The sequence below is a fragment of the Molothrus aeneus genome, chromosome 15 (assembly GCF_037042795.1).
Source record: "Molothrus aeneus isolate 106 chromosome 15, BPBGC_Maene_1.0, whole genome shotgun sequence".
In the NCBI taxonomy this organism is placed as follows: domain Eukaryota; kingdom Metazoa; phylum Chordata; class Aves; order Passeriformes; family Icteridae; genus Molothrus; species Molothrus aeneus.
The window spans coordinates 14,118,021-14,144,474 of NC_089660.1; the positions used below are offsets into that span (position 1 = coordinate 14,118,021).

Consider the following 26,454-nt stretch of genomic DNA (forward strand, 5'->3'; position numbering starts at 1 on the left):
GTCATGGGCGTTATTAGTTTTCTTCTGCCATCTGACAATTTCTTTCTAAATCTACTTTCTGCACAGTTTCCCTAGAGAAGCTTGAGTGACTTTTTTCCTGCAACTATTTCTGTGTGTTTGTCACATAAAATAATTCAAGCAAAATGAATAATGCCAAGACAATTATCTTGGTCCAATGTGTTCCCAAGCAAATTTTTCTCAACAGGTTTCAATTTCTATTAAATTCCATATTCTGTTACAAAATGTTGATTTAGCAAATTAAAAATTGACCTGACAGGTCAAGAAGCACTTGAAAGTCCTAAAAGAAAAGTAACAGAAATGGCTCGTTTTTATTAATTAGATGTTTTTTATGTAATACTGAAGAAAATATTGCACCTGTTTGGAATAAAAATATGAAGAAATAGCTGTTCAATAGCCAATATAATACAGTTAGAAATGTACCTCCCAGCCCCTGCACATCTGAGAGTGGGCAGAAAAGAGCTGCAAACCATCCCTGGTGTGACTGATGCAAGGAGCTGTCCTGTGCCAGGGGCCCATTGTCAGTGTCCAGGCAAGCTCAGCTCAGCCCAGGTTAGTCCCCCAGTCCAGCTCAGACATGCCTGGCTCAGGGTGCTGTGCCTGGAGCCTGCTGAGCTCTGGGAGCAGCCCCAGTCCTGCTGGAAGGGCTCCTCATCCCCCTTCTGTCAGCAGAGCAGAGCTGGGGGCTCATGCTGGAGGCACAGACTGGTGAATATATAAATCTTTTCACCTGTGACTACAGCAAAGTGCAATTTTACAATCCCTGAGATTGTGGGTTAAGAGGAGTTCACTCTCCCTGTTTTCACCTTCTCCAGTTTTCACATTTCCAGTGTAGCAATGGAAGCCATCTACAAAGAGCTTTTCCTTTTCCATTGCCCTTTTACCAAACAGCTTCTCCCTCCCCAGTCTGCTTCTCTCGGGGCTCAGGGAAGGTGGAAGGGAAAGGAGCCAGGGGCTGGGAACTCCTCTCCAGCTGGGAGCAGCAGCACTTTGTGCCTGCTGTGCACTTAGCAGCAGCAGAGCACTTGCCATAGAGAAAAATCTGACTGTGCCTCTTAGAGGAATAGCTCATCTTCATCTCCCTTAGGTTAAACAAAGCTGCTTGTCCTGCTGGCCAAAGAAATGCTTTGTCTTGCCTGTGTGTGAAGCTGGACTTTAAACCAAATCCTCCTTTTGGCAAAGGGCAAGCAAGGGTTCCAAACCAGGCTGGAATGCAGTGTACAGGTATCAGTCATTCCCTGAGATGAGGGAATTTGAACCTTGATGTGAAGAATTGGTGATACAAAACAGAGATGTGGCATTGCTCCATGTTTGTCAAGTGTGGCAGGGACCCACAGGAGTGGTACTGTGCCCTGCAGGGAGGTCCTGGAGTTTCAGTGGCTGCACGAGCACAGCTTTGGCCTGGCTGAATGGGAGGGAGCTTTGTACCCTGCAAAGCCTCGTTAGACAAGGAAAGCACTGATTGCCATTCTGTGTGCACTTCTCACTGCATAAACAAGCATTTTCTTGATTTAGGTGTTTAGAGGGAGCTGGGCAATATTGTGGTCCTTCAGTATTCTAAAAACCTTTGGAATAAACTGTATTTAGAGTAAATGAGGTACAGGTGTTCCACTACTTCACTTATAAATGACATAACCTCCCTTTGTAATTAGCTTCAATACCTTTAATTCTCTTTCTTTTCCAGTCTTGTGTCTCTCATAAGAGGCCAAGTGGTGACTACAGATGGGACTCCTCTAGTTGGGGTCAACGTGTCGTTTGTCAAGTATCCAAAGTACGGCTACACCATCACTCGCCAGGATGGCACGTGAGTGTCCCTGCTCCCCTGAGCCCCTGTGTGCTCTGCAGTGTCTCTGCTGATTAACAGATGGTGTGATCTAATGGAACCATGTGGCACCAGACATTGCCTTCCTCCCAGGGCAAAGAGCTATTAAGTAAACACAAAAGTAATTTTTCACACGGCGTTTTGAATACTAACTGCATGTAAATACGGACAGGCTGACTTCTGATAATGACGTGTTAGCAGGCACACTCCTTTCAAATAAATTGCTCTGTATCTATGAAAACATTTGTGGGCTACAGCAATATCCAGCTGAGGCAAGAAATACTTTATTTTAAAATACAGAGCAGGCTAACACTTCTAGGAAAAAAAGAAAGCATCATTATAGAACAGTATATTTTGTTAAAATTTCCCTTCTGTTTCTCTTTGCTTTTGAAGAGACACTCTCTTTTGAGTTTCTTCAGGGTAGAATGTAATCAAAAGATTCTAATTGAATATATTTAGACAATTTCCTGCTGTGCAAAAAAGTGCTTTTCCCCCCTTGTATCAGCTTATTTGAAATGCACACAAATTCAGATAAACAAAAGTCATTGTGTCATGGTTTATCTGGTTTACTGGCTGGGGTAACTAAAACAATTTATCTAACACAGGCATTGTAAACATTTGCCATTTTATCTTGATCTTGCATAAAAACAATGGAATTTATATAATTAATAGGAGTCAACTGATCTATAGGGAGTATTTAAGTTCCATACTTTCCAGAATATTAATCTGTTATAATAAAAGTATAATGTTGATTTCAGTGGTTTTAAATTGCAGTAAATGGTGAGCTGAACTATATTTAAATCTGCATAGATTATTGATGTCATTGAGTAATTTGTTCCGTTGCCAGCATTTACATAAAACAACTGATACCTGTTTCTATTGTCAGAACAACCTGGAAGCATTTCTCATTTAAGCCAGGTTTGAAATGCCTGTGCAGCTCCACATTACTGCTGTGATTGTGTAGGGGGTTGGAAGTAAACACCTAATTTCTCTGAAAAATGATAGATCAGTTATCTTGGGGACAGGAATTCTTACTTGCAGAACACTTCTCATTACTATTCTCTTATTGCCATGTGTCCCATTCTGTGCTTGAGGGACAGGATCTTTTAGGAAAGGGATAATTCAGTGTCCTGCTCAGAATGCACTTGGCTTCTCTGCTGTTTCTATATAAAGGTGACTTGTAATAATAAATGTGGTGGTTTGTTTGTTGGGTATTTTTTAAATTATTTAATACAGAATTTATAATTTTATCGAAATGAGCTTTGTCCAAGTGACTTCAAATCATTGCTTGTCTTGGCTGGTTTTCAGCAGTTTAGTTGCCAGAGGTTCACATCCCATTACTGATCATTGGAACCATGGCATTTAAAACATAATCATGGTCTGCTCACTGTCCCCACCTCCAGTGGTGGGGGGAGAGAATCGCAAGAGTGAGAGTAAGAAAAATCTTTGATTGAGATAAAAACAGTTTAATAACTGGAATAATAATTATAAAAACTCTGGTAAAAAGGAAAATAACAGAAAGATAAGTTAATTACCAGCCAGGTTCTGAGCAGCTTTTCCCCTAGTTTATATAATGGCAATTATATATCACTGTATATTACTATATCACTGTATGATCTGAGATATCCCTCGGTTCAGTTGGGGTCAACTCTCCCAGCTGTGTTCCCTCCTGCCTCTCATTCTGCTCCCTGGTGGGATGGGGTGAGGAGGAAGAAAGGCCCTGACTCTGTGCTCTGCTATAATAAAAGCACCCCTGTGTTATCAACATTATATCCTGAATCCAAAACTCTGCTCTCCACCAGCTGCTAGGAAGAAAATTAACTCTATCCCAGCCAAAACCAGACAAATACCCATCACTGTTGGTATGCCTCTGTAGCTGTCTCATTAGCCGGGAATGTGATTACTGGAATTTCTCAGTCTTGCCACTTCTAAAGGCCACACTTTTCTAGGTTTGACTTGGTTGCAAATGGTGGAGCATCCCTGACGCTGCACTTTGAACGGGCCCCGTTCATGAGCCAGGAAAGGACAGTGTGGCTGCCCTGGAACAGCTTCTATGCCATGGACACACTTGTGATGAAGACAGAGGAGAACTCCATTCCCAGCTGTGATCTCAGTGGCTTTGTCCGTCCTGACCCAGTCATCATTTCATCACCACTTTCAACTTTCTTTAGTGACGCTCCCAGCCGCAATCCCATTGTGCCAGAAACCCAGGTGAGAGCAGTGAGCGAACAGGGTGGGGAAATCAGTGGGCAGGTGACAGTTCCGATCCAAGCACAGGGCCACCATGTGTCCCCTGCAATTGCTGCAGCAAATGTGTCTGCAGAGCTGCATTTGTTCTGACAGGTACCAGGTTTTCTAATGAGGGCTGCAGGAGATATCCCATGTTTATGGCACCCAGACACATTTGTCTTTGATCACCTTGCAGCCTCCCATTATCATACAACATATCAAGTATATTTGTGTGTGTCAGTTGCCAGCTTAGGTGTTTCAAGAGAATTTTGCAAAGGCTTGGCATGTGGTGCTGACCACAGACTGTTTCATTATTTCTTACTTAGGACAAGGGCAAACTCTACTGGTGCTGTTTTTTCACTGCTGTATTCAGTTAGGCTTTATACTGGTAGTGGAAGCTGTGGGCTCCTATGATATTTCTTATGTTTCCTTTGCATATAACTTGCAGTAAAAAAATATTTGTGCTTATTTGCCCTTTTGCCAGCAGTGGGCTCTTAAAAAGATGTGTACACAGACACCAAATAATTATTGTCAGAAATGTCAGCTTAACTGTGTTGGTTTGAGGACATCTGCTCCCAGTAGGATAAAGGCATAAGCTCATAAGAATACACAAGGTGAAACATTTTAAAAAAACCATTAATGTAAAGTGTTTGATGTCTTTCCTTCCCAGGTTCTTCATGAAGAAATTGAGATCCCTGGCTCTAGTATAAAGCTCAGCTACCTGAGTTCCCGCACTGCTGGATACAAATCCTTACTGAAGATCATCATGACTCAGACACTGGTGCCACTCAATCTGATCAAAGTTCATTTGATGGTAGCAGTAGAAGGGCATTTGTTCCAAAAATCATTTCAGGCATCTCCCAACTTGGCATATACATTTATCTGGGACAAAACAGATGCCTATGGTCAGAAGGTTTATGGGTTGTCAGATGCTGTAGGTAAGTCAGCATATAAAAGCTCCAAGACTTTCCAAGCAACATCTATAATTCTAAATAAGAAAACTGCAAACTTCCTTATGGAGGAGCACATGTAGACTGAACAGTTCTTGTCTCCCTGACACAATTTATCTTTGTATTATGGTTATTTTACACATTAAAGATCATGTTCAGAGGGTCTAAATTCCATCAACGTGCCTGGGTTTCCTGCTCAGTACCTGACTTAGAAGGTTTAGACCAGGCAATAGGAAAAACTGGCCACAGGAACTTAGGGGAAATCTAATCCATCATTATAATTTTGTTTTCTTCAGTTATAAAATGATCCTTGTGCTGGACTGGCTGGCAGTCTACAGTGCATTTGGGTTTTCACACAACCCTTATTGTAGTCTCTTGTGGTATAACACATTTGAAATGAAAATGCTGTTCCTCTAATGCTGTTCAGTCTTGTAGTTCTACAGCTATTTTTAGTTAGCTTGGTTCTAGTGGGTGGGAAGAAGAGTGATCATCATAATATTTTTCAGTTTTCATTGACTGTCTGAATAATTTTAATGCATCCGTGTTAAAAATGAGCATCAGAGCTGTGCCAGTGTGGAAAGAGCAGCTTTTTTTTTTTTTTAATCTAAATTATTTTCTATAATTTCTAAATTCTTCTTTGCTATAGTTTCACTTTCTTATGTTATTGCATGGGATATTGCTTTCCTGTGTAATTGTGCTTAAATGCACACAAAGTTTTTACTGCCCTTTGGTATATAGTATGTAAAATGAATATGCTAAATAAATGCTGTGAACATCTGGCAAATTAAGAATTTATCTTGTCCTGCTATCTGATAGTTTTAATTATTCAATAAAATTTTACTATATTTTAAAAATTTTATTTCTCACTCTCCTCTCAGCAAACCCATCACTTCCCAGTGTGAGCTTTTAAAATAGAAGTGATCAGGTCCCTGCAGAGTACATGTGAATGAAGTTTTAAATTTGTGTCTAGTCAAAGATCTGAATATAATATTGTAGAATAAAAGTGAGGAATATAATCTCTCCATCTTCTTGAGGGGGCTGGGGGACTGGAATACTCATGCTCTGGACATTTAATTCAGTGTTTGTTCAGCAAGTATATTAGATTTTATTTCATTTCAGTGTCTGTGGGGTTTGAATATGAGACTTGTCCCAGTCTCATTTTATGGGAGAAGAGGACAGCACTGCTGCAAGGATTTGAACTGGATCCCTCAAACTTAGGAGGATGGTCTCTGGATAAACATCATGTACTTAATGTCAAGAGTGGTGAGTTAGTTCATTCCTTGTGTTTTTCTGTCCTACATGGAGTTTTTATTTGCATAATACTTACACTCCCCAAAATGTGTTTTCTCCACTCTTTTTATTTCATCTTTAGTTCACTAAGCTATGAGGCATATTTCAGTTGTCAGAAAATTTCTGTAGAATTTTAACACATTTTTTTTTGTTCTGCACAGGCTGAATTTCTTAAAGTCCTAATCTTTATCCTCTATTCTGTTTTTCATTTATTCCCCTGTAATATCTTTCTGTCTTCCCTGTTTTTCTCATGTTGACCACATCTATTCCTGGTTCCTTTTGCTTGAGCTCCTTTTCCCCCTAACCTGAAATGCAGCTTACAAGGAGTACGAGTCTGTGACAAGATACTGACTCTCCTTTGCCTTTCTCATTAGTCATCTGTTTGGTTTTTCCTCACTTCTTTTTGTCTTCCCATATCCTGAGCTGAATCTTGGTGATCTTTGTATTTTACCAACAACTCTTTGGAGAGTTGAATGCTGAATGCTCAGAGCTGAATGCTCAGAATACATTTTATTTGTTCCCTGCAAAGTGTCGTTTGCAGCCTTCCTGCTGCTCATTACCAAATAAAAAATGTATTTATGCTTAATAAATCTAAATTATTGTTCAGAATTGGCAAGATCAGGCTATTTGAACTCACTTCCAGTGCTGGGCAGTGGATCCACATTTGGGTAGTACATGCCAAAAGAGAGTGTTGCCACCAGTAGGGAGCCAGTTATGTTAGGGTCGTACAGCTTCATTCCCACAAGAACATGAGGCTGAAAGTTTCCAGCCAGATTTCCACAGTTTTTGATGACACAGAATATGATCTCACTGTCAGAAAATCCACTCCCTTCTTGGAGCAGGGGTCTGCTCTTTGAACAAATATTTTGAAGATAAATCCTATCTTGAAGGTATTTTCTTGAAGTCTAATAGAGATCTGTACCACCAGCTTCCCTCTTGCCTTTTATCATTGATCCTTAGCAGCCCTTCTGGGAGTTTGATCTTTCTCCTATCTTTTCATTTTCTGAGCTATCATTTTCTCTGGTTCCTCCATTTCTCATTTTTCATTTTCCATTAAAAAAGTGTGAAGGACTGAGAGGTGGAAAGAGAACAGTAAGGTTGGCACAGAATTCCAAACAAAACATGATACAGGAAACTGGAGTGTGACACAAATAAGGAGCTGCTCTTCTCCACCCACTCAGAAACCTAAACCACAGTCCCAGGCCAGAGCTGAGGCAGGGTTTTCTTTCATAATGAATACCAAAGGACTCTGAGTGTAGGTTTGGGTCTGTGGGTGTGTATGTGTGTGGATTTTAACGCTGAATCTTCATTACACCTTTATTTTTACAACTGCAAAAACCTCCCACTCTTTTTGCACCATTGAAAAACCGAACGCCAGAGTCATTTCAATGTACAGTCCTTAACAGCAGCTGTTGAGAAGAAAACAGCCTCAAGTCCCCTACAATGAACAGTGGTAATAACCACTTCTTCTCCTCTCTGTCCTTAGGTATATTGCACAAAGGCAACGGAGAAAATCAGTTTCTCACTCAGCAGCCAGCTGTGATAACCAGCATTATGGGGAACGGGCGCCGCAGAAGCATTTCCTGTCCCAGCTGCAATGGCCTGGCAGAAGGAAATAAGCTCTTGGCCCCTGTGGCACTGGCAGTGGGTATTGATGGAAGTCTCTTTGTTGGGGATTTTAACTATATCCGGCGTATCTTCCCCTCCAGGAATGTCACCAGCATACTGGAGCTGAGGTAAGGCTTCACCTCAGTGCTTCGCTTCTGGAGCCTGTGCTCAAATCAGCCTTTACCATTACTTCTTATAATTTTGAAAAACATTGTCACTTTCAACCTATTTAAATTCCAGTGGAGAAATGGGGCACAGAAATGCACAGTTCAAAGTCTGTAACTTACCCGAGCAGTGACTAAAGCGAAGGACTTAAGAGCAGAAATTAACTTGTGCAGAAAGTACAAAACATCTCTTTGTGTCTCCTTAGTGATCACTGATGCTGCCCTCCCTCAGTGCATCTTTTAGTTTTGTTTGAAAAGTCTAGAATGGACTGCCCTTGGGTACTGAGCCACAGTGACAGGCAGAGGTGTAACAATCTCATGAGGTCAGAGGGAAGCTTCTCCTGCCAGTGGTTTTGAGATCCACTTTCACATTTCTTCACCATGCTTGTGAGTCTATTTCTCTAGGTTGACAAGTGCAGTTCAGGATGACATACAGATTCATTTTGCATCATCAGAACTCTTTTTAAGATTTTAACTCTTTCCCCCTGTCCTGTGCCCTCCTCCAAGCTTAAGATTTGATCACTTAATAGGGAAGTCATGAGTGTAGAATGTACCACTTCACCCATTTCTGTTCCATCTCCTTTTTTCATTTTTCCAGGAGAGGCAAGAGCTATTGCTTCAAACCCTAACTCATGTAACTGACCTTATACTTACAGCACTACTGAGTATTTGCAGAAAAATGAGGAAAAATAGCATGCCCTGGCTGTCTGCTGCCCCTCCTGGAGCCCACTCAGGCAGCAGCATTGGTGCTGCTGGAAATTGGATAGAACTGCAAAGTACATTGAGTGAATTTAGGTCACAAGTCTTTTTTAGTGATATGACCAATAAGCAATTCCTCTGCTTCCACATTTAGTTTTTAATTAGTGGGAAAAAGTGCAAAATGATTGGACTGTTAAAGAATAGGAGGCCTAGCTCTATTTTGCACCTCTCTTCCATTCATGTCATTCTGTTGATGTCACTATTGTGAATTCTGATTCTATAGAAAAGAAAAGAGATCTGATTCAGGCCAATTCAACTCTGAAATCACTCTCTGACACCTACCTCATACACCATCAGGCTGCCTCATTATTTTTTTTTTTTTAAAGTCATGGATCATCCAGTGCTTTCTGCTAGCAGCTCAGTTTAAACCACAGAAGGTAGCTGGCATGGAAGTGTGACCTGCTATAAATATTTATGTCAATATGCACTCTAACTCTGCATTATACAGAATATGCTAATTGTTTTTTTCTAAATTGTTCAGATCTTTTTAGCTTTCTGGTAAATATGACTACAGCTTTATAGGTGAGGAGAAACATTTTCAGATTAGGCTATCTCTCATAATGCATTTTTATGTACCTCACTTACCAATATCAGCCAGTGATAGTTTCCTAGCCCACCTTGTGTTTGAAAATGTTGCCTCAAAATTTACAACAGTATTAGTGTGAGTACTTTGCTTCCTCTCTCTGTGAGAGAGATTGAAGGGAACTTGGGTTTTCATCATGTGTGAGGGAAAATTGGGAAGGACATCAGTAAAGAAATAGAAGATGGATTTTTATCTGCTGTTGTCCACTTCCTCCTTTATGAAAGTCTGTTTTCCATAGCATAGTTTCTTTAGCTTCTGTTATAACTAGAAGCAATTAACAATGAAGCTGATGCATTGTCAGTGCTGTTGGACAGCTGCAAAGGACTTGACATACAGATTTTTAGGATTTGCAGACTTTAGGATTACATTACGATGTCTTTTACCCCCCGTTCCTCTAAAGGGAATTAAGGTCCATTCCAGCAAACATAATCTATAGCAGTAATTGTGATTAATTGCTCATCTTGAAATCTGCATGAGTTACATGGGTAAGAGTTTGAAGATTTGAGCCATTTAATTGTGAATGAGAGCAGAGTCTTCAGCTCATATCAAGTAATTTGGATTATGTTACAATCAGTACATCCTCAAATATTACAAAGCAAAAACATCGCTTTGTTTAGGTTTCACAGCTGATGTCCTTTTGGTTTCACCTAAGCCCCTATAAATCTTGAGTGCCCTTATATGTCAGAATATCCCAGTGTGCATATTTCCTTCACACTGTGCTCTGGGAAGGTGCCTGCTTGGAATGGCCAGCAGGAATTTGGGCTCCAGCACTGCACATGGGGCTGCAAGCTGGGGGCTGTGCCTGGAGTGCTGCAGCTCAGGAGTCACAAACCTCCTTGCTCTGTTCAGTGCATATTCCTGAATGGAAATTACATCAACACAGTGAAATGCTGTGTGAGTGCAGAGTGTGTTCATTTTCTTGTGGGAAGTAGAGAGCACTTTTCCTTGGGCTTTGTGTCTGGGCAGTAAGCTGTGGATCAGTTAATGCTGTTTATCTCCCATTGTACTGTAACTTACTGCTCCCTTAGAAGGGACCTTTTTACCCTGACATTGGCTCTGATAGGCTTAAACAGACACCAAGGAGCATCCAAACTTGCTTTCAGCAATTATTTTAGAGACTAAGAGGAGAGAAAAACAAACTGCATAGTAAGAATGTGTCTAGAAATAGCCTGTTGGAAAACTGTTTTGATTAAAGAGGTTGCCTCCAACTGGCAGACAATGTCCAAAACCAGTGCTTCCCCCTGCCCAGTTCTGTATTCCGAGAACTGCCAGTTTCTCTCACTCCTAGCCCCCAAGCTACACATATTTCCATGGGAAAATTCTTTCAGTGGTTCAGAAATTTTCCTAAATATGAGGGGAGGGGGGTGGGGGCAGGGGTGTCATATAGGGAATTAGCTTGCAGCTCTACCCCTCCCAGTCACTCTTCGTCTGGAAACTAAGCTAAGGCTAGTGCTGAAAAGAGATATCTTCTCCTGTGTCCTTTTGTAAAATAAAACAAATACTATGTTTGCTTTACCATCTATTCTTCAGCTAACTGTTTGTTCTTTTTTCTTCTGTTCCCTTTCTATAAAGAAATAAAGAGTTTAAACATAGGTAAGACATGAGCTCTTTCCCATATAATTTGATATGGTTTGTTTGCTTCATTGTGTTTGCTTTTTGTGTTGTGCTTCTTGTGTAATGTTATGTTCTTCATGTACCATATATAGAAACATTTTTGTGTGCTAATTGTGTGTTATGAATATGATAAGCATTAGCAATTACAAAATGCAGTCAAAAAGCAGCCAATAAGTCCTGACAGTAATTAGAAATTTCTAGTAGAATGCAAGTATAATGAACCCCAAGCTAACTTCCAGATAAACACCTCTCCCTGCTGTCTATAATTGGTCTAAATGGTCAAGGTAAACTACAACAGCATTTTCACAAATGCCAGAAAGGTTCGCAAAAGCACTAATGACTGCATATAGGTCAAAAACTCATTTTCTGGTCATTAATGATTTTCTGAACCCGCTTTCTTTTGCCATAATTTAGTTTATATTTCTTTTTTCAAACCCATTTAATAGCCAGCCTGTGGAGCTGGCTGTGTGCAACCACTAGAAGCAGTCACTGTGAGATTCAGGAGGGAGGCCTGACCCTCCTGGATGTCAGGAGGAGAGCACTAGGTCTTCTGGATGGCTGCAGCATAGGAAACACTTGTGCCTCCTGACATACCACACCTGGGACAGGGAGGATGTTCACCCTGGAGAAAATCAAGGGCAAGAACAAGAAGAGCTCCTGTAAACTGTTTCATAGTGTCCTGTGCATTACCCTTTTTAAACCATACTTTCCATTTCTGTGATACAAGTTGATGGAATAGATGGTCTGGACTAAACAGGATCATTTCCCCTTAACAATATATTTTGGCATAGTGACACCCCTAACTGTTCTTATCTGGGTGAATTCATTCACAATTTGCTGATGATTATTGGTGATGCTGGAGGCTCCTCATTTGCTTAAACTAAGCCTAGTTAATTTTCCATCTGCTTAGAGATTTGCTCTGGACAGCTTCTCTTTAGGGTAAGCTTAAAGAAAAGCTGCTGTTGAAACAGAATTTGATGCACCTGTGAGAAGAACAGGGAGAATGAGCTGCACTTGCTGCTGGGTCCCAGGCTCCCTCAGAGAGCAAAGTGAGGCTGCAGGTGGTGGTGACCACACATTCACTCAGGGCTGGAGGCACAGATGTTATTGGCAGGGGCCTCTGAGCAGCACTGAATGCCATGGAAAATCTTTTAAAGCAAGTTACAATCCTTGGCCTCCTATAATTCAAGTGAAAGATTGCAAGGGTGCAGAGAAAAGAGAGGCAGAGGTCTTTAATTGCTTGGATGCCAGTTTGAGAAATATTGAGTACTCATTTATAAAACAAATCCCTGTTTGAGGTACTAGTCTCATTGGTTCTTTGGGAGCACAGCGAGTGCATGTTACTTTCCAGCAGTCATTTTCTGTCAAATTCCCTCAAAAATTTGCTTTGAGTTTTCCACTATCTGTTCCCTGACCTAGTTCAGAAAAGAGGGGAGGAGTATGGAACAGGTCTGCAGCTCCAGTGAGCTGCTCTCTGATCTGGAACCAAAGCTTGTGACTGACCCCTGGCACAGCTGCCCTGGGGGAGATTCCAGAGGAGAAAGGCAGGGTGAGCTCCAGGGATGCACCATGACTGCAGGAGAGGAGAGGGAATATTCCCATATCCCATGTTCCACCATTGCTCTTTACCCTGACTCATGTCTTATCCCATCCTGGGCACACCTCGGTCTGGCTAAGGGCAGAGGGGAGACAGGGGTGGGCACATCCTGGCAAAGTCATGTGTAAAACAAAACAGACCCTTCCATTCCTGCAGGGTGGCAGCTGCTCCCCTGGGCACCCTGTGAGCAGCTCTGTCTCACCACTGAGCCCAGCAGGACCCTCCCTTCCAGGTGCAAGCAGCAGTGTCTGTGCCCAGCTCCAGCCTGTGCCCAGCTCCTGGAGGTGCCCATTTGGCCAGGGTGGGGGATGTGACTTGTTTGACAAGGGCCGTGCAAAAGGCACCAGCTGCAGGGCAGCCTTGAGCTAAGTCTGAGTGTGTTTGTGAGGAGCAGCATAACACCAGTGACACAGCAGAGTGTTCTTCAGTGTGAGGGGAAAGCATGGTGGGAGAACAGAGCAGAGTTTGGAAAGAGTTTGGAAGCAGTGATAAACATGCAGGTGTTTGTATGGCTCAGGTACCTGGGAGACTGGAGGAATCTCTAAAGTGGAAAGAACTATTTTTCTATGTTGCAAAGAAGATTGAGCATTTTTTTGGAGGGATGAGAAGGAATGTGGTAAGGGTGTAGTGAAGAGGTGCAGTCTGCTGCTGAAGATAAGGAGATGAACCTGGGGAATAATGAGATTGTCCTCTAATCTCAAGCATGTCACTAGTTTCCCTGCATAACTTTGTCTACACCACTTAACCTCTCTGTGCCTCAGTTTCCTCCTCTGTAAAATGGGTGCTACACCCATCTTTTTAAAGTACTCTGAGATCCATGCATGAAATAAACCTGCCAAGTATTTTTTTTTGTTTATTGTATTTCTTCATCTCTAATTTCTACACTCCTAGACTTCAGCAGATGGTATTGCCTCTGCCTACTGAATTGAGATCCAACCAATCTCCTTCCTGCTTTCTACAGTCTTAGAACAAACCATTATTGACCTAAACCCATGGCATGTCAAAGACTGGCATAAAGGAAAATAACTGTAGAAAATGATATTTTGGGGCCTCCTCATTCCTCCAAATCTGGTCATGACCACATGGCCACAGTTATCTTGGTGTGCCGATGGATCCATCTGCCGAAAGTGGCTTTATGATAGTTTCAGCGATTCTGCTCAAGGAATGGCTTATGTCCATCATAGCTTACCTCTGTGTATCCTCACTCTTGGAGATGGGCACTTTTGCCACATGAAACTAGGAGTGTGGATATTTGGAGGCAAATATCTCTGGTTACTGGTAAGTAACCTTCATTTTTTTTCTTCCCGTCTTCATTTGTCTTCTATGCTTTGAAACCACCATTGACCTTATTTACGCTCACCCATAGGCTCCAAAGGCTGGAAAATTCACATCATGCTTAAAATCCAAATAAACTGAGTAAAACTAGCCAGGCAAGATTTTGAAAATATTTCTGCACTGCAGTTCTGTGTGTGTGAATGTATATATATTGTGAAGATTGACATTTCTCAATTTGCAGATGATTTGCTAAAGTAGTTCCAAAATGTGACAAGCTGTCAAAAAACATATATTTCAGAAGAGAAGTAGCTTTCCATATGAGCGCCCATTCCAATCACAAACTGAGGACCAGTTTTTCAATAACAGAAGGTTTGGAGTTAAAGTCAGACACTTGGGGATCTCTGGTTTTAGTTATATAACCAACTTCATCTGCTGTAAATGAGATTCTTGATAAGAATGAATGAGAACAAATTTGCTTTAGAAATAAATTTGTTATGCCTCTGCCTCCTATTTATACAAGACCTCACAAATCTTGTGGCGTAATCTAAGTAACTCAGAAGCTGATTCTTTGATCCTACTCCTATGACTTCTGCTTCCAAAGGAAGTTAAACAAGGTAGCGGGAGGGGGGAAACAGATAAGCCAAAGAGAATTGACCTGGAGCAGATCTAAAGGGCTAAAGAGATCAAGAGGAAAAGACTGCTGTGCAGCTCTGGCTTATTGGGCTCTGCCGTGCAAGGTTCAGTGTAGAAGGATGAGTGAGGTTTAAAATTACAATCCCTCTGAACACTGACCAAGCCCTAATCAAGTCAGGTCCTCAGGTGATGGTCCTTTAGACCTCACCTCCGTACAAAGGTGTCAGACTTTCTTTCCAGATCTTTCTGTGCCTGATGAGTATCCAAGCTCTGAAAGCCTGTGAAGTTTCTAGACTGCTCAGCTGTTTCTGTTTTATGCTTTCTTTTTCTCTAAAGCAACAATCCTGCTCATAAATACTATCTGGCCGTGGACCCTGTTTCAGGCTCCCTCTACGTGTCGGACACCAATAGCCGACGGATTTACAGAGTCAAGTCCCTCACGGGCACGAAGGACCTTGCTGGTAACTCTGAAGTGGTGGCAGGGACAGGAGAGCAGTGCCTGCCCTTCGATGAAGCCAGATGTGGGGATGGAGGAAAGGCAGTGGATGCAACCCTAATGAGCCCTCGAGGTAAAGGAGGAAAAGAAGCCGGGAGAATGGCTGCGTGCAGCTAGGCTGGATGTGGAAATAATTATCTGGCAATTAAATCACTCCTTGCTCGGTGATTTTTATTCTAGGCTTTAATTACAGTGGATTGGCAAGTGTTCGTGCTTTGTTTAGTTAAAGCAAACTTTATTACCCCGGCACTGAGTGCTGCAAAAGGAGAACAGAACACAAATTAGCAGGGTACCGCTCACTCCAAGAAGCCAGCGTGTGAACTGGGAAACTGATTACTGCTTGAGATGCAGTCTTTGGGGAGAGAAATTGCTTGCTGTGGCTTTTCTCTGAGTTTTTCCTCCATGTATCTCCTTTTTCTTCAGAGTCAGAGAAAAAAATAAAAGGATTTTTGCCCTTTCCAGTTTCTAATTTTTGACAAAAGGTTTTCAAGATGATATAGAGATTTAGGGATGTGTTTCTTTTTAAGTTTTTTTTTTCTCTGTTGTTTCATCTTAATTGTAAGGATGAATTAATCAGGTGTATTGCCATGTGTTTCAAACATCTTTGGGTTTTTTCAGTGGCTGAAAATAACTAGATGATCATAAAGGTACACAGAAATGGAAATTCCAGTTTCTTTATATAGGAAGTAGTTTCAGTTAAAACCTAGAAATTAAAAAGATGATGCTGTATCTTCACTCACTGCCCAGTGGGATGAGCACTGCAATCACTTGAGGACAGAATTTTTTTAGATCAATATTTTATTTTCAGCCTGAGAAATGGACAAGGCAGTGCACCAAATCAAAGCAGGAAAGAAAGGCAAGTGAGAAAAAGGCTGCCCTTCTGCCCAACAGGCAGCAGCAGCATCTGTCTGTTCTTCCAAGGGAGCACCCTTCCATTCTGTGCCTTTCCTCTCTAAGGACTCAAAGTGTGACAGGCATTGAACCTTCCCTTATTTTATAGGCTGGCAACCCCTGTGTCTTCATCTGGAAACACCAAAGCTTCTTTCTGTATTTCCACTGCAACAGGTCAAAGAATTAAAAAAAACATCCAGAAATAATACAATGTCCTCTTAGTTGTCAAAGAAAAATTGGAGGTGTTTTAAAAGATTTCTAAAAAATTCTTCATCCTCATTAGATTCTTCAGATTAAGAAAGGAATGCCTCAAATTTCTGAGTAAAATTAGGAGATAATTTTTTAATTGGGTTTATGTAATATATCAGAGAGTTTGAATCTAGAAATAAGCCGATGCATTCTGCTGGGTCTTTGGCATATTTGGGGATTTCTGTGGTTTTCTTTAAAGCCTTGAGGGATAAACCTGCTTGATGCCATTTCTGTGGCAGAACTATGGGTTGTTGGAGGGTTCCAGGACCTGTACTTAGGTTGGGAGGGAGGAAGGAAAAGGAGAAGTGAACGAAATTCACCATCTTGTAAACAAGACAAAGCCCGCCTTGAAGCCAGGAGCCTCACTGCTGCCCTGATGCCTGGGTTTTATATTTGCAGGAATTGCAGTGGATAAGTATGGACTCATGTATTTTGTTGATGCCACTATGATTAGAAAAGTGGATCAGAATGGAATTATATCGACCCTGCTGGGCTCCAATGACCTAACTGCTGTTCGACCTCTCAGCTGTGATTCCAGCATGGATGTCACCCAGGTAGATTCTTACTGCATTTATTTTCCTCTCTGCCTTAGAAGAGATGGGCATCTATTTTGGAAGACTGCCTGGCCACTTAAGAAATACATTATGCAGCACAAGATGATAATGTAGTTGATTTGTTACTGAAATGAGTGAACCATGTTTTTTACTGTGGCTAACACAGTTTATTTATGCAACTATAGAGAAATAAGGTTGAGATAATGGGAGTTATTGTCTTAATTGCCTGTTTTTCTGTAATTATTGTAGAGCTTCCACAATGTAGCGTTCATTCTTGCACAGAAACACAATTAGCCAAAGTTACAACTGCACGTAGCTTTAATATTTCCGAAAAACAAAATCATTGTTTGAAATAGTTGCCGTTCATGACTTGGTTTCATGATTTACACTGATAAACCCCTCACTAATTTGCTGTTGTTACACGTGGAATTTTAAACACTAGGAGTGTACTTTTCAGTTTCGAGTTTTACAGTAATAATTTGTGCAACTCATAGGTACGGCTGGAGTGGCCTACTGATCTCGCTGTCAATCCCATGGACAACTCCCTTTATGTCCTAGAGAACAATGTTATTTTACGGATCACAGAAAACCATCAAGTTAGCATTATTGCTGGACGCCCCATGCACTGCCAGGTTCCTGGTATAGACTACTCTCTTAGCAAACTGGCTATTCATTCTGCACTTGAATCAGCCAGTGCCATTGCCATCTCACACACAGGAGTTCTTTACATCAGTGAGACAGATGAAAAAAAAATTAATCGGCTACGCCAGGTAACTACCAATGGAGAAATATGCCTTCTTGCAGGGGCAGCTTCAGACTGTGATTGCAAAAATGATGTCAACTGTAATTGCTATGCTGGGGATGATGGGTATGCCACTGATGCCATCTTAAATTCACCATCTTCCTTAGCTGTGGCCCCAGATGGTACCATCTACATAGCTGATCTCGGCAATATCCGCATTAGGGCTGTCAGTAAAAACAGGCCCGTTCTTAATTCCTTTAACCAATATGAAGCTGCATCTCCAGGAGAACAGGAGCTGTATGTCTTCAATGCTGATGGGATTCACCAGTACACTCTGAGCCTCGTTACTGGGGAGTACTTGTACAATTTCACCTATAGCAGCGATAACGATGTCACGGAGGTGATGGACAACAACGGCAACTCGCTGAAGGTGCGCCGGGACGCCAGCGGGATGCCCCGCCACCTGCTGATGCCGGACAATCAGATTGTCACCCTGGCTGTTGGCACCAATGGGGGACTCAAGCTGGTCTCAACACAGACCCTGGAGCTCGGATTAATGACATATAATGGAAACAGTGGTCTCTTAGCAACGAAGAGTGATGAAACAGGATGGACAACGTTTTATGAGTAAGAATGTTTTTGGATATATTAAGTGTACGTTTATTTTTTCAATGGTAGTGAGTAGGCCCTAGGCTGACCCTGCTGCAATTTGTTGTAGGTTTTTCAATGATGCTGAGTAAGGCCGTTGCAGCTCAGTCCAGAGTGATGCTGGAAATGGTTAAGTGGCTTTGTGATGGCGTCCTTTGGGTGGGTGCTGATCCCCCTAAATCCCTGCCTGGGGTTTGAGTTTGGGGCAGCTCGTCCCTGCCCAGCACAGAGGACTCTGTGGCATGGCCAGAACCCTGGCTTAGTTAAGCTGCTGCTCATGTTCAGCACAGCTGCCCACAGCCAGAGCAGCCCAGCACTCCCCCTGCAGCTCCCACAGAGCTGCTCTCTCTAGGAGCCCTCATGCTGCAGCTTCTTCTGGAACTCAAATTATCTCTCTTTCTGTTCAGCCTCATATATTACTCATGGTTGTTAAAATGTTGATTAACTTCAATGATTGTTCATTCCTGAGACAAGTGAGGAAATTAGATCCCCAGCTATCTGTCAGACCCCTGGTGTAACTTCCATAATTTGTAGATAACCCAAAAGCACACTGGTGTTCATGAGCCTATAGATTAAATAGACAGAACTTCCTCTTTAAATGAAATTCATCAGAAGAGATGAGGTTCAGAAGTATATTAAAAATCTAGAAAAACTAGTCCAGTTTTATTAATATTTATCCTGTTCTTAGTAGTCTCATTGCCATTTTTTGATGAAAAAAATATTAAAAAGAGAAGCTAAATGACATATTGAAAAATATATTTAAGTATGGCAAATATGATGCCATATATTTTGTCTGAATTAGTTAATGATTAAAAAATATCATTTCCCAAATGAGTGAGTAGAAAATAGGAATAAGCTTTATATATAATTTTAAATGGCAGGCTTATTTTCAAGTCACAGCCTAGCAATGGCACACACCTCTTAGTTTATTGATGCATTCAGCTTGGCCACCTGTTTCCTCTGTTCAGAGAAAATGTAAGAAATGCAGGAATGGAGGGAGCTGTGCTCAGTGTGCTGGGAATGCCTGCCCTGCACAGCAGGGATGCTGCACAGTTCCCTTTGGAAGGAAAGCAGTGCCCTCTCGTGGGGCCCTGCGTGCCCAGCTGCTCACTGTTCTCCTCCAGCCCGGGCCTTCACCTGGGCAGGGGCTTCTTTGTCCTTCATATTTGGCAAAAATTATTTCTTCACCACAAATAGTTCAGTTACATGACCACATGAAGGTATTACCTGCTGATTATAAGCTCAATTAAAAGCTCACTTGACTAGACAGAATAAATTTCATATTATTGCTGATGAGATGTGGATACCCTTCTAAGAAGGTTTTTTTGGTTTTTTTCCTGAATAGGTAGCTCAAGATGCAGTCATATAAATTAGGTTTTTCTCAAAACACCAAAAGCTAAATAGTGAATTAATTTAAAACTATGTGAAAATCCATGAAACATTAAAAAATGTCATCAGAGAGTTACTGGTTACAAAACTGGCATAACTGATGTCTGAGAGTCACACCAAGTGCTAAGTTAAAATGGTTTATTAGAAAAATTCTATTATGATTCCTAAGGAAATACAGAAGGTAAGGGCTTTGATGTCTTACTGAGATCAGCTGAAAATATCATTTAATGTGTACATAGTGCTGCAGATTTTTTTCCAAGATCAAAGAAGAAAAGATGCACAACCTTTGCCTCAGGTCAGTGGAAGTTAAATACCATCTTTAGATCTAAATATTACAGCGTGAGGTACTGTCTTAGATAATTAGTAACTTTGATGAGGCAGCAGAAATAACTCGTTTCTCCCAGATTTGTACATACATTCTCATAGCATAGAGCCCATAGATGTGAGAACCATAAAGACATTATTTAAATTGAATATATTATTTAAATTGAATATACGAACCTAAACAATCACAGTCCACAGTCCCCCAGCACTGGTTTCTGGTTTTTGTTTTTTCTTTGAAACAGCTCCTAAGAGAAAATTCTTTATTCATCATTCTGAAATTTTTTTGGTAGCTATAACTTAATACCAATTGAAGATAAAAGAAGTATTCAGCCAATGAGAGTTTATAAGGACAATAAAATAGTTTTCTGTGCAGTTACATTCATGGGTTCATACAGACATAATCAGCAGTCAAAATTGTTAATATGGCAGCAGAACTGGAAAAGAACAGAGGTCTTTTAGTGGTAAAGTACTACATGAGCTAAAGTTCTTATGAAAAATTAATGTCAGTGCCTTTATATCAACCAGGCGCTGAAGTGCTGTGTTATCTTATTGGGTATATTCCTCTCAATTTTAAATTTTAAAATTTCAACTTTACCCTGAAAATGCTCTCAGAATTAAATTTGTACAGTTAATCTAGGTGTGCATCTGCATCAGCAGAGAGTTGCAGACACAGGCTGGTTTGTGTGTGTGCACACTCCATATGTGAATTCTATAGATAGCATCTGTGCACGTGCATGCAACTCATTTGCAGCAGGAACAGCCAAGGCTCTTCAATAATAGAACAGCTACCAGCAGGCTCACATGGGGTAATTTAGGCTTGGCTTGGGCTTGAAGCACAGATCTTTGAAGCAGCTCCCAGTGGTATTCCTCTCAGTCTAGGGAGCATCCTGAGACAGTGCTGCAGTTTTTTTCTGGAATGAGTTTTAAAAGGGAGAGAAAACAGGGGTGTGTGTAAATGTATGTGGGTCTGTGCCTTGCCCAGCTCTGTGTTAAGTCAGAAGCTGCTGTTCCTCCTCTCTGCAGTGCTGGATATGGCCCTGCCCTTCCTGTTCCACCCACGAGCTGTCAGGAGCACGACTCAAACCTGAGGCTGAGATGCTGCTCATAAAAATTGCCTGAGAAATAGAAGTGCCACAGCGGGGGCCAGGGGACAGCAGCCCTCAGGGCACTGTCACAAGCCCACTGAAGAGATGCACAGATGTTTGTAGCTACCTGAGAAGGTGCCAGGTGCTCGCCATGGTCAAGGCTGAGCTATAGGTGTGGCCATGGGCAGCTCAGAGCCATCAGGCTGCAGAGACAGCCACCAGCTCTGTGCCTCTGTCACCCAGAGCTGTCCTGGGAAAGCTTTGCCTGCTGGCAGGGGTAACTCTTTGCTTGGCCACAGTTAGCAAAGAGTTGGTGAGGTAGCAGTGGGAAGATGCTGTTTGTTGTGTTTTAAGACACTGGGATAAAGAAAGGTTATTTGCCCTTGTGATGTTATTTGTAGAAAAACTTGGGATGAAGCCTTACTGTAAGTGAAGTCAGTAAGAAAAGCTCAGGAATTTCAGAGTACCCAGAAGCCACCTCAGTTGAAAATGTAAAGGTTGCCTTCTCAGACCTGATTCATCCAGGCTGATGCTGTGTCACACACTGCAATAGGTAGAGACTGCTTCTGCAGAAGACACCAGGTCAATTAATATATTTTTCATTGTAAATTTTGGGTTTTTTACTTCATTAGACCCAGGTTCATGACATGAAGAAGAGAAGTACATAATAATTTAATTAATATATAGTTTATTCTTATTATTCAGATAAATGTCTGAGTGTTGTATTCGACTGAGCATTTGCTCTCATATAATACATAAATTCTAAAAAACCTCAGGAATATGTCACTTAAATTTTGTGGTAGATAAAAGGTTTCTGTTATATTCATTTTATTTTTTTACCTTTAAAGTATTTTTAAATAAGATTTTATTTTGATACAATGGACAGAGTAGAAATGCCTTCTTTATATATTGGTATCAGAGTGTGTGTATATATCATTTAAGTAGTGAATTTTTTCTATATCTCACTCTTAATCTAAATGGTCTGCATATGTTCAATGAGAGTACTTTTGTATGTATTTTTTTAAGTGTATTCATCACTTGCTTATAAACCCTTTTAATTTCTACTGTTGCTGCTTTCAAAGCTGTGACCAGCACTGGGGAACACACCCCATGGCAGGGGTAAAACAATCATTTCTTGAAATAGCACTGGAATATTTTCATTTTTCTGCTTCAATCTCTGTACATCCACATCCATATTTACTTTTTAGACTGCCCTTACACTTTGAATAGAGATTTCCAGTGAGTAGCCCACAGCAATCCCCAGGAATTTTTCCTAGGTTAATTAAAAACCCAGCAATGTGAATGAAAACTTTAAATTAATGTCTCATTTGCATTGCCTAAAATATATTTGCTGATGGGGAATTTAACCATCCGTTTTTCTGGAAGTTCACCGAGTACTGCAGAGTCACACTGGAGACACTCATAGTTTTTTCTAGTTTGTCCTAAATAACACTGTCTGTACTGTAAGACTTGACATCCAAGTGCTCTCTTCCTCACTCTGCTCGTCATGAAACACCCCACATACAGACTCTTAAGGGGCCTTATTAACCTTTAAAATTTTTGAAATTGTCCATTTTTTGTACTTTTTATTTTCCCCTGCAAGACAGATGCTTGGCTGGATCAAGTTCTTCCTTTAGCTATTCTTTTGGAGTGCTTTTCAATACTATTTGTGAAGACCTCAATAAAGACTTAACCCACTTTCATAGATTATCTCAACATATTATCTTTTTTTTTCAGTATCTTGCTGATATGATAATATATCTATATATAAATATATATATATCTGTGGTGAGAAACTTGTGCCTATATTGAGGAAAATCATGCTGCTTAATCTTTCTTTGATCCTGAAGCACTTAAACGAACACAATGTATCATTGGTCCCTTTTAGGTCCCACGATGCTTTGTTTTATTGATTTCCTTCTTTGCCTAATACTTCCATTGGTTCTGGTAAGGTTTGTTGCTCCACAGGTGATTTTTCCTTCCTCCTCAATATTCAGTGAATGGGTGCAACCATTTGCAATGGATTTGAAAGTCATATATTTTGTTCATTTTAACTGAGGAGCCAATCTGTGTCTTAATTTTTTCGATATGCTGTACGGTTCAGGTGGCCTAGTGTGAGGTTTCTGAGTGTTTTAATTGTAAAGCCATGTTGAAAGCTCTGATTTTGTTTTCATCTTTACAGCTAACCACAGCCTGCAATGAACTGAGCTAGCTCCATGGTACTAAACGTGCTCCTCTTCTCTTCTGTTACTCTCAGGCAGTGCAATGGATTTACCAGTTCTCTTCCAGGCTTCCTGCTCCCTGCATCTCTACCTCCCAAGGACAACCAGTTGGTTTCAATCTCTGCCTAAACTTTTCCCTTTATCTACACAGGACATTTTTTCTTGCCTTTCTGCTCTCTAGAAGCACCTGTGCTTTGGTAGCGGCTGGGTGAGAGACTTGTACCAGTAGAGAATTGCAGCAAGCAGAGTGTCAGACTGGAATGCTGATTTTGTTTCAGGTCCCCATTTCTTGCCCCTAAGATCCAAGGGATTGCTTCTTTAGCAAATGTATGCACACAGTTAGAGCATACTGCAGGAAAGGGGGAAAGGGTATGATTTGACTTCCAGCAGCTTTCCTTCTTTCCCCCCTCCTCAGGCTTTATACCTCTAAAGAAATTTAACTCTGTAAAATCATGGAAAGCTTTTTCTTTTTTTTCTTTTTTTTTTCTTTTTTTTTCTATATCTTTATGCCTCTGGAGCATTTAAATAATTTCCTAAGGTCTATTCTGAGTGCTGACTGCTGCCCTTTATGCTTTTCATCTTTCATCTTTATGATCCAAAATACTGACCCTAAAATGCAGTTCAATACCACGGATAAGATCTAAATGAAATTATAATGTTGTCAAGCTGATGTATATTTTAATACTTTATGGCAAGTTTATTCCTTGATAGGTCACTCAAAACTATACTTGGTTTCCACTAGGTATTCAAAAGCAAATGTGCAGTTTATGCAATTGTTTATTGCAGTGTCTATCAGAAGTCCACTTCCTTAGAGTGAAATGCAACTATTAAAATGCAGACTAATTTACTAGTTATAATTGTTTGAGCCAAATATCACTCCGTATATTCATAATAATTTAACTAATTAAATAAGTCAAAATATGCTAGCCTGGATTTGCACCCATGTAGTTGAGATCAGTATCTAAAAAATATTATTTCATCATTAGAGACTCTTTCAAGAACAGAGAAATAGATATGGCCAGGATGTTCTTGAAAATCTGTTTCAGTCTGGGTTTTTTGCACAAATGTGCTGCATTATTAATACATTGGGTATTGAAATGAACATATATCCTCATGCTTTTTTGCTCTCACTAACTTTTCTATTAGCTATGATCATGAAGGGCGTCTGACCAATGTAACACGTCCCACTGGAGTGGTAACTAGCCTTCATCGGGAAATGGAAAAGTCCATTACCATCGACATTGAGAATTCTAATCGGGATGACGATGTCACGGTCATCACAAATCTCTCCTCTGTGGAGGCTTCCTATACAGTTGTTCAAGGTACCAAAGCACACTTCCCAGCACACTCCTAACCACACACACAGCCTGAGAAAGCAATTCACTCATGATTTGTGTCATTAGTACACTCATGAGCAGGGGGAAACCGTGTAAGGTTTGCAAGAAAAACTCCCATAAAGCTCATTCCTAAAATGACAGGTCTTCAGGACAGGTAAGAGCCATTTTGCAGTCCTGCTTTGTGTCAAGTACATATGGTCACTGTCTGCTGGGGAAAGTTAGTCCTGCCGCTGCCTCCTGGGTCAGGGTCACTTCACCCACTTGCATATTTCTCTGTACTTCCCTGCAAAATTGGTTCTGACTTCTGTGCCACAGACATGCAACCTGACTGCTGGGGGAAATTCTTCCGGAGAGGCTCAGGAAGCCTTCTAGTAGAAGAAATCTTCTAAATTTATACACTGCCATTAATTAGAGTGTAGAACAGTCAGGTCAGTGGATGGCGTGGTGGCACAGATGGCCCTCCCAAGAGCAGGGTTACAGCCCGAGGGTGGCAGGAGGCAGCAGCGGCACAGGCTCAGAGCTTGCGTAGAGCATTCCAGCACCGCCCAGGCATTGGATCTGATGGAGAGGGGTCAGTTATCAAATATAGACTGAAAGGGATTTGGTGAGTGATGGGGCTTTTTAATTAAGATATAATGTCACTGGAATGAGAATATCACCATCAAACAATAGTCTACTCCTGACATAAATGTCAACATTTGTAGACTATTATACCATGACAGGTCTGGTTACAAAGACTTAATTTCTCTTATAGCAGATGATTAATTACGTAGATGCTGTCCCTCTGTCAGGCAAATATTGATGTGTTGCTGACAGCTGCACACTCTGGCACTCCAGCCTGGCTGAGAGGGGACTTGGCAGTGTCAAACAGCTGGAGAACAGCATGGCCAGAGAAGCACGGGCTTGTTTCTGTAACTCCTCTCCAACAGGGGCCAGATGTGCACATCAGGCCAGTGTGGGGAGGCAGGGAGGCAGGAGAGGGAGCCACTGTGGCTGCCAGCTTGCACTGCTGGAGCCTCACACCTTGAGGATTTAAAGCCACGCTGTAATTCTGTACAAGGCCTCTGCTTGGAGACAGTTTTTAAACAGAGGGAAACAAAAAAGAAGAGGAACTTACTTCTTCCTACTTGTAAAGAGTCCAGCAATCATCATCTTTTTCTTTTTGTCCTGGAGTTTAATGCTTTGTTGTTTATCCAGCAGTTCAGTTTTCAGGAGTTTTTGTTCATATCAGAAATAAATTACGTGGTTCAACACATATCACTGTGCATTTTGATTCACAATTAAGACTGAAGGGAAAAGATAATGAAATAAACACAGTATCTCTCTGCAGGCTCACTGTTACACTACTGTTCTTTACATGAATCAGTAACATCTGTAATTTCCACCATAGTACCATGTAAATGGTAATTGCAGGCTGACTTCATTTAACATCAACAGGAGTGCAATAAAATACCAATCAAATTAAGCTATATGTTTTCTTTATGACTGGAGTAGCTAAATTATTTTCTTTTCATTATTGCTGTAGATCAAGTGAGGAACAGCTACCAGCTCTGTAATAATGGTACTTTGAGAGTGATGTATGCCAATGGCATGAGCATTAGCTTTCACAGCGAGCCTCATGTCCTGGCTGGGACTGTGACTCCCACCATAGGACGCTGTAATATTTCTCTGCCCATGGAAAATGGTTTAAACTCAATTGAATGGCGCCTGAGGAAGGAGCAGATTAAAGGCAAAGTGACGGTGTTTGGAAGAAAACTCAGGGTAAGTAGAACCTGTTGTTACAGTAATCACCTTTTCCTCTTTGGGCAGAAAATGATTTTGTTTTTACTTTGAAGGATGTTACTTTTACTTGTTAAAAATGTACAGCTCTGGGATTGTCTTTGGTGTGACACTGTTGGAGAGCTCAGTTGGCTGCATGGGATCATCTGCTGCAATCGGCTATAGAGCTTTGTTACTAAAAGTATTCCAAAAGAGA

The 26,454-nt window shown here is 41.1% G+C and overlaps 1 protein-coding gene across 1 annotated transcript in view; it reads left to right on the forward strand.

Moving 5' to 3' along the window:
• TENM2 (teneurin transmembrane protein 2) overlaps window positions 1-26,454 on the forward strand; it is a 619,525-nt gene that overhangs the window by 578,089 nt on the left and 14,982 nt on the right. Inside the window, exons 18-28 of the mRNA XM_066560474.1 lie at window positions 1,703-1,822; window positions 3,790-4,051; window positions 4,740-5,007; window positions 6,139-6,282; window positions 7,796-8,045; window positions 10,996-11,016; window positions 14,879-15,111; window positions 16,578-16,732; window positions 17,227-18,101; window positions 24,289-24,464; window positions 26,005-26,240. Of these exons, the coding sequence (XP_066416571.1) occupies window positions 1,703-1,822; window positions 3,790-4,051; window positions 4,740-5,007; window positions 6,139-6,282; window positions 7,796-8,045; window positions 10,996-11,016; window positions 14,879-15,111; window positions 16,578-16,732; window positions 17,227-18,101; window positions 24,289-24,464; window positions 26,005-26,240 (2,740 nt within the window). The remainder of the gene's footprint in view (window positions 1-1,702; window positions 1,823-3,789; window positions 4,052-4,739; window positions 5,008-6,138; window positions 6,283-7,795; window positions 8,046-10,995; window positions 11,017-14,878; window positions 15,112-16,577; window positions 16,733-17,226; window positions 18,102-24,288; window positions 24,465-26,004; window positions 26,241-26,454) is intronic.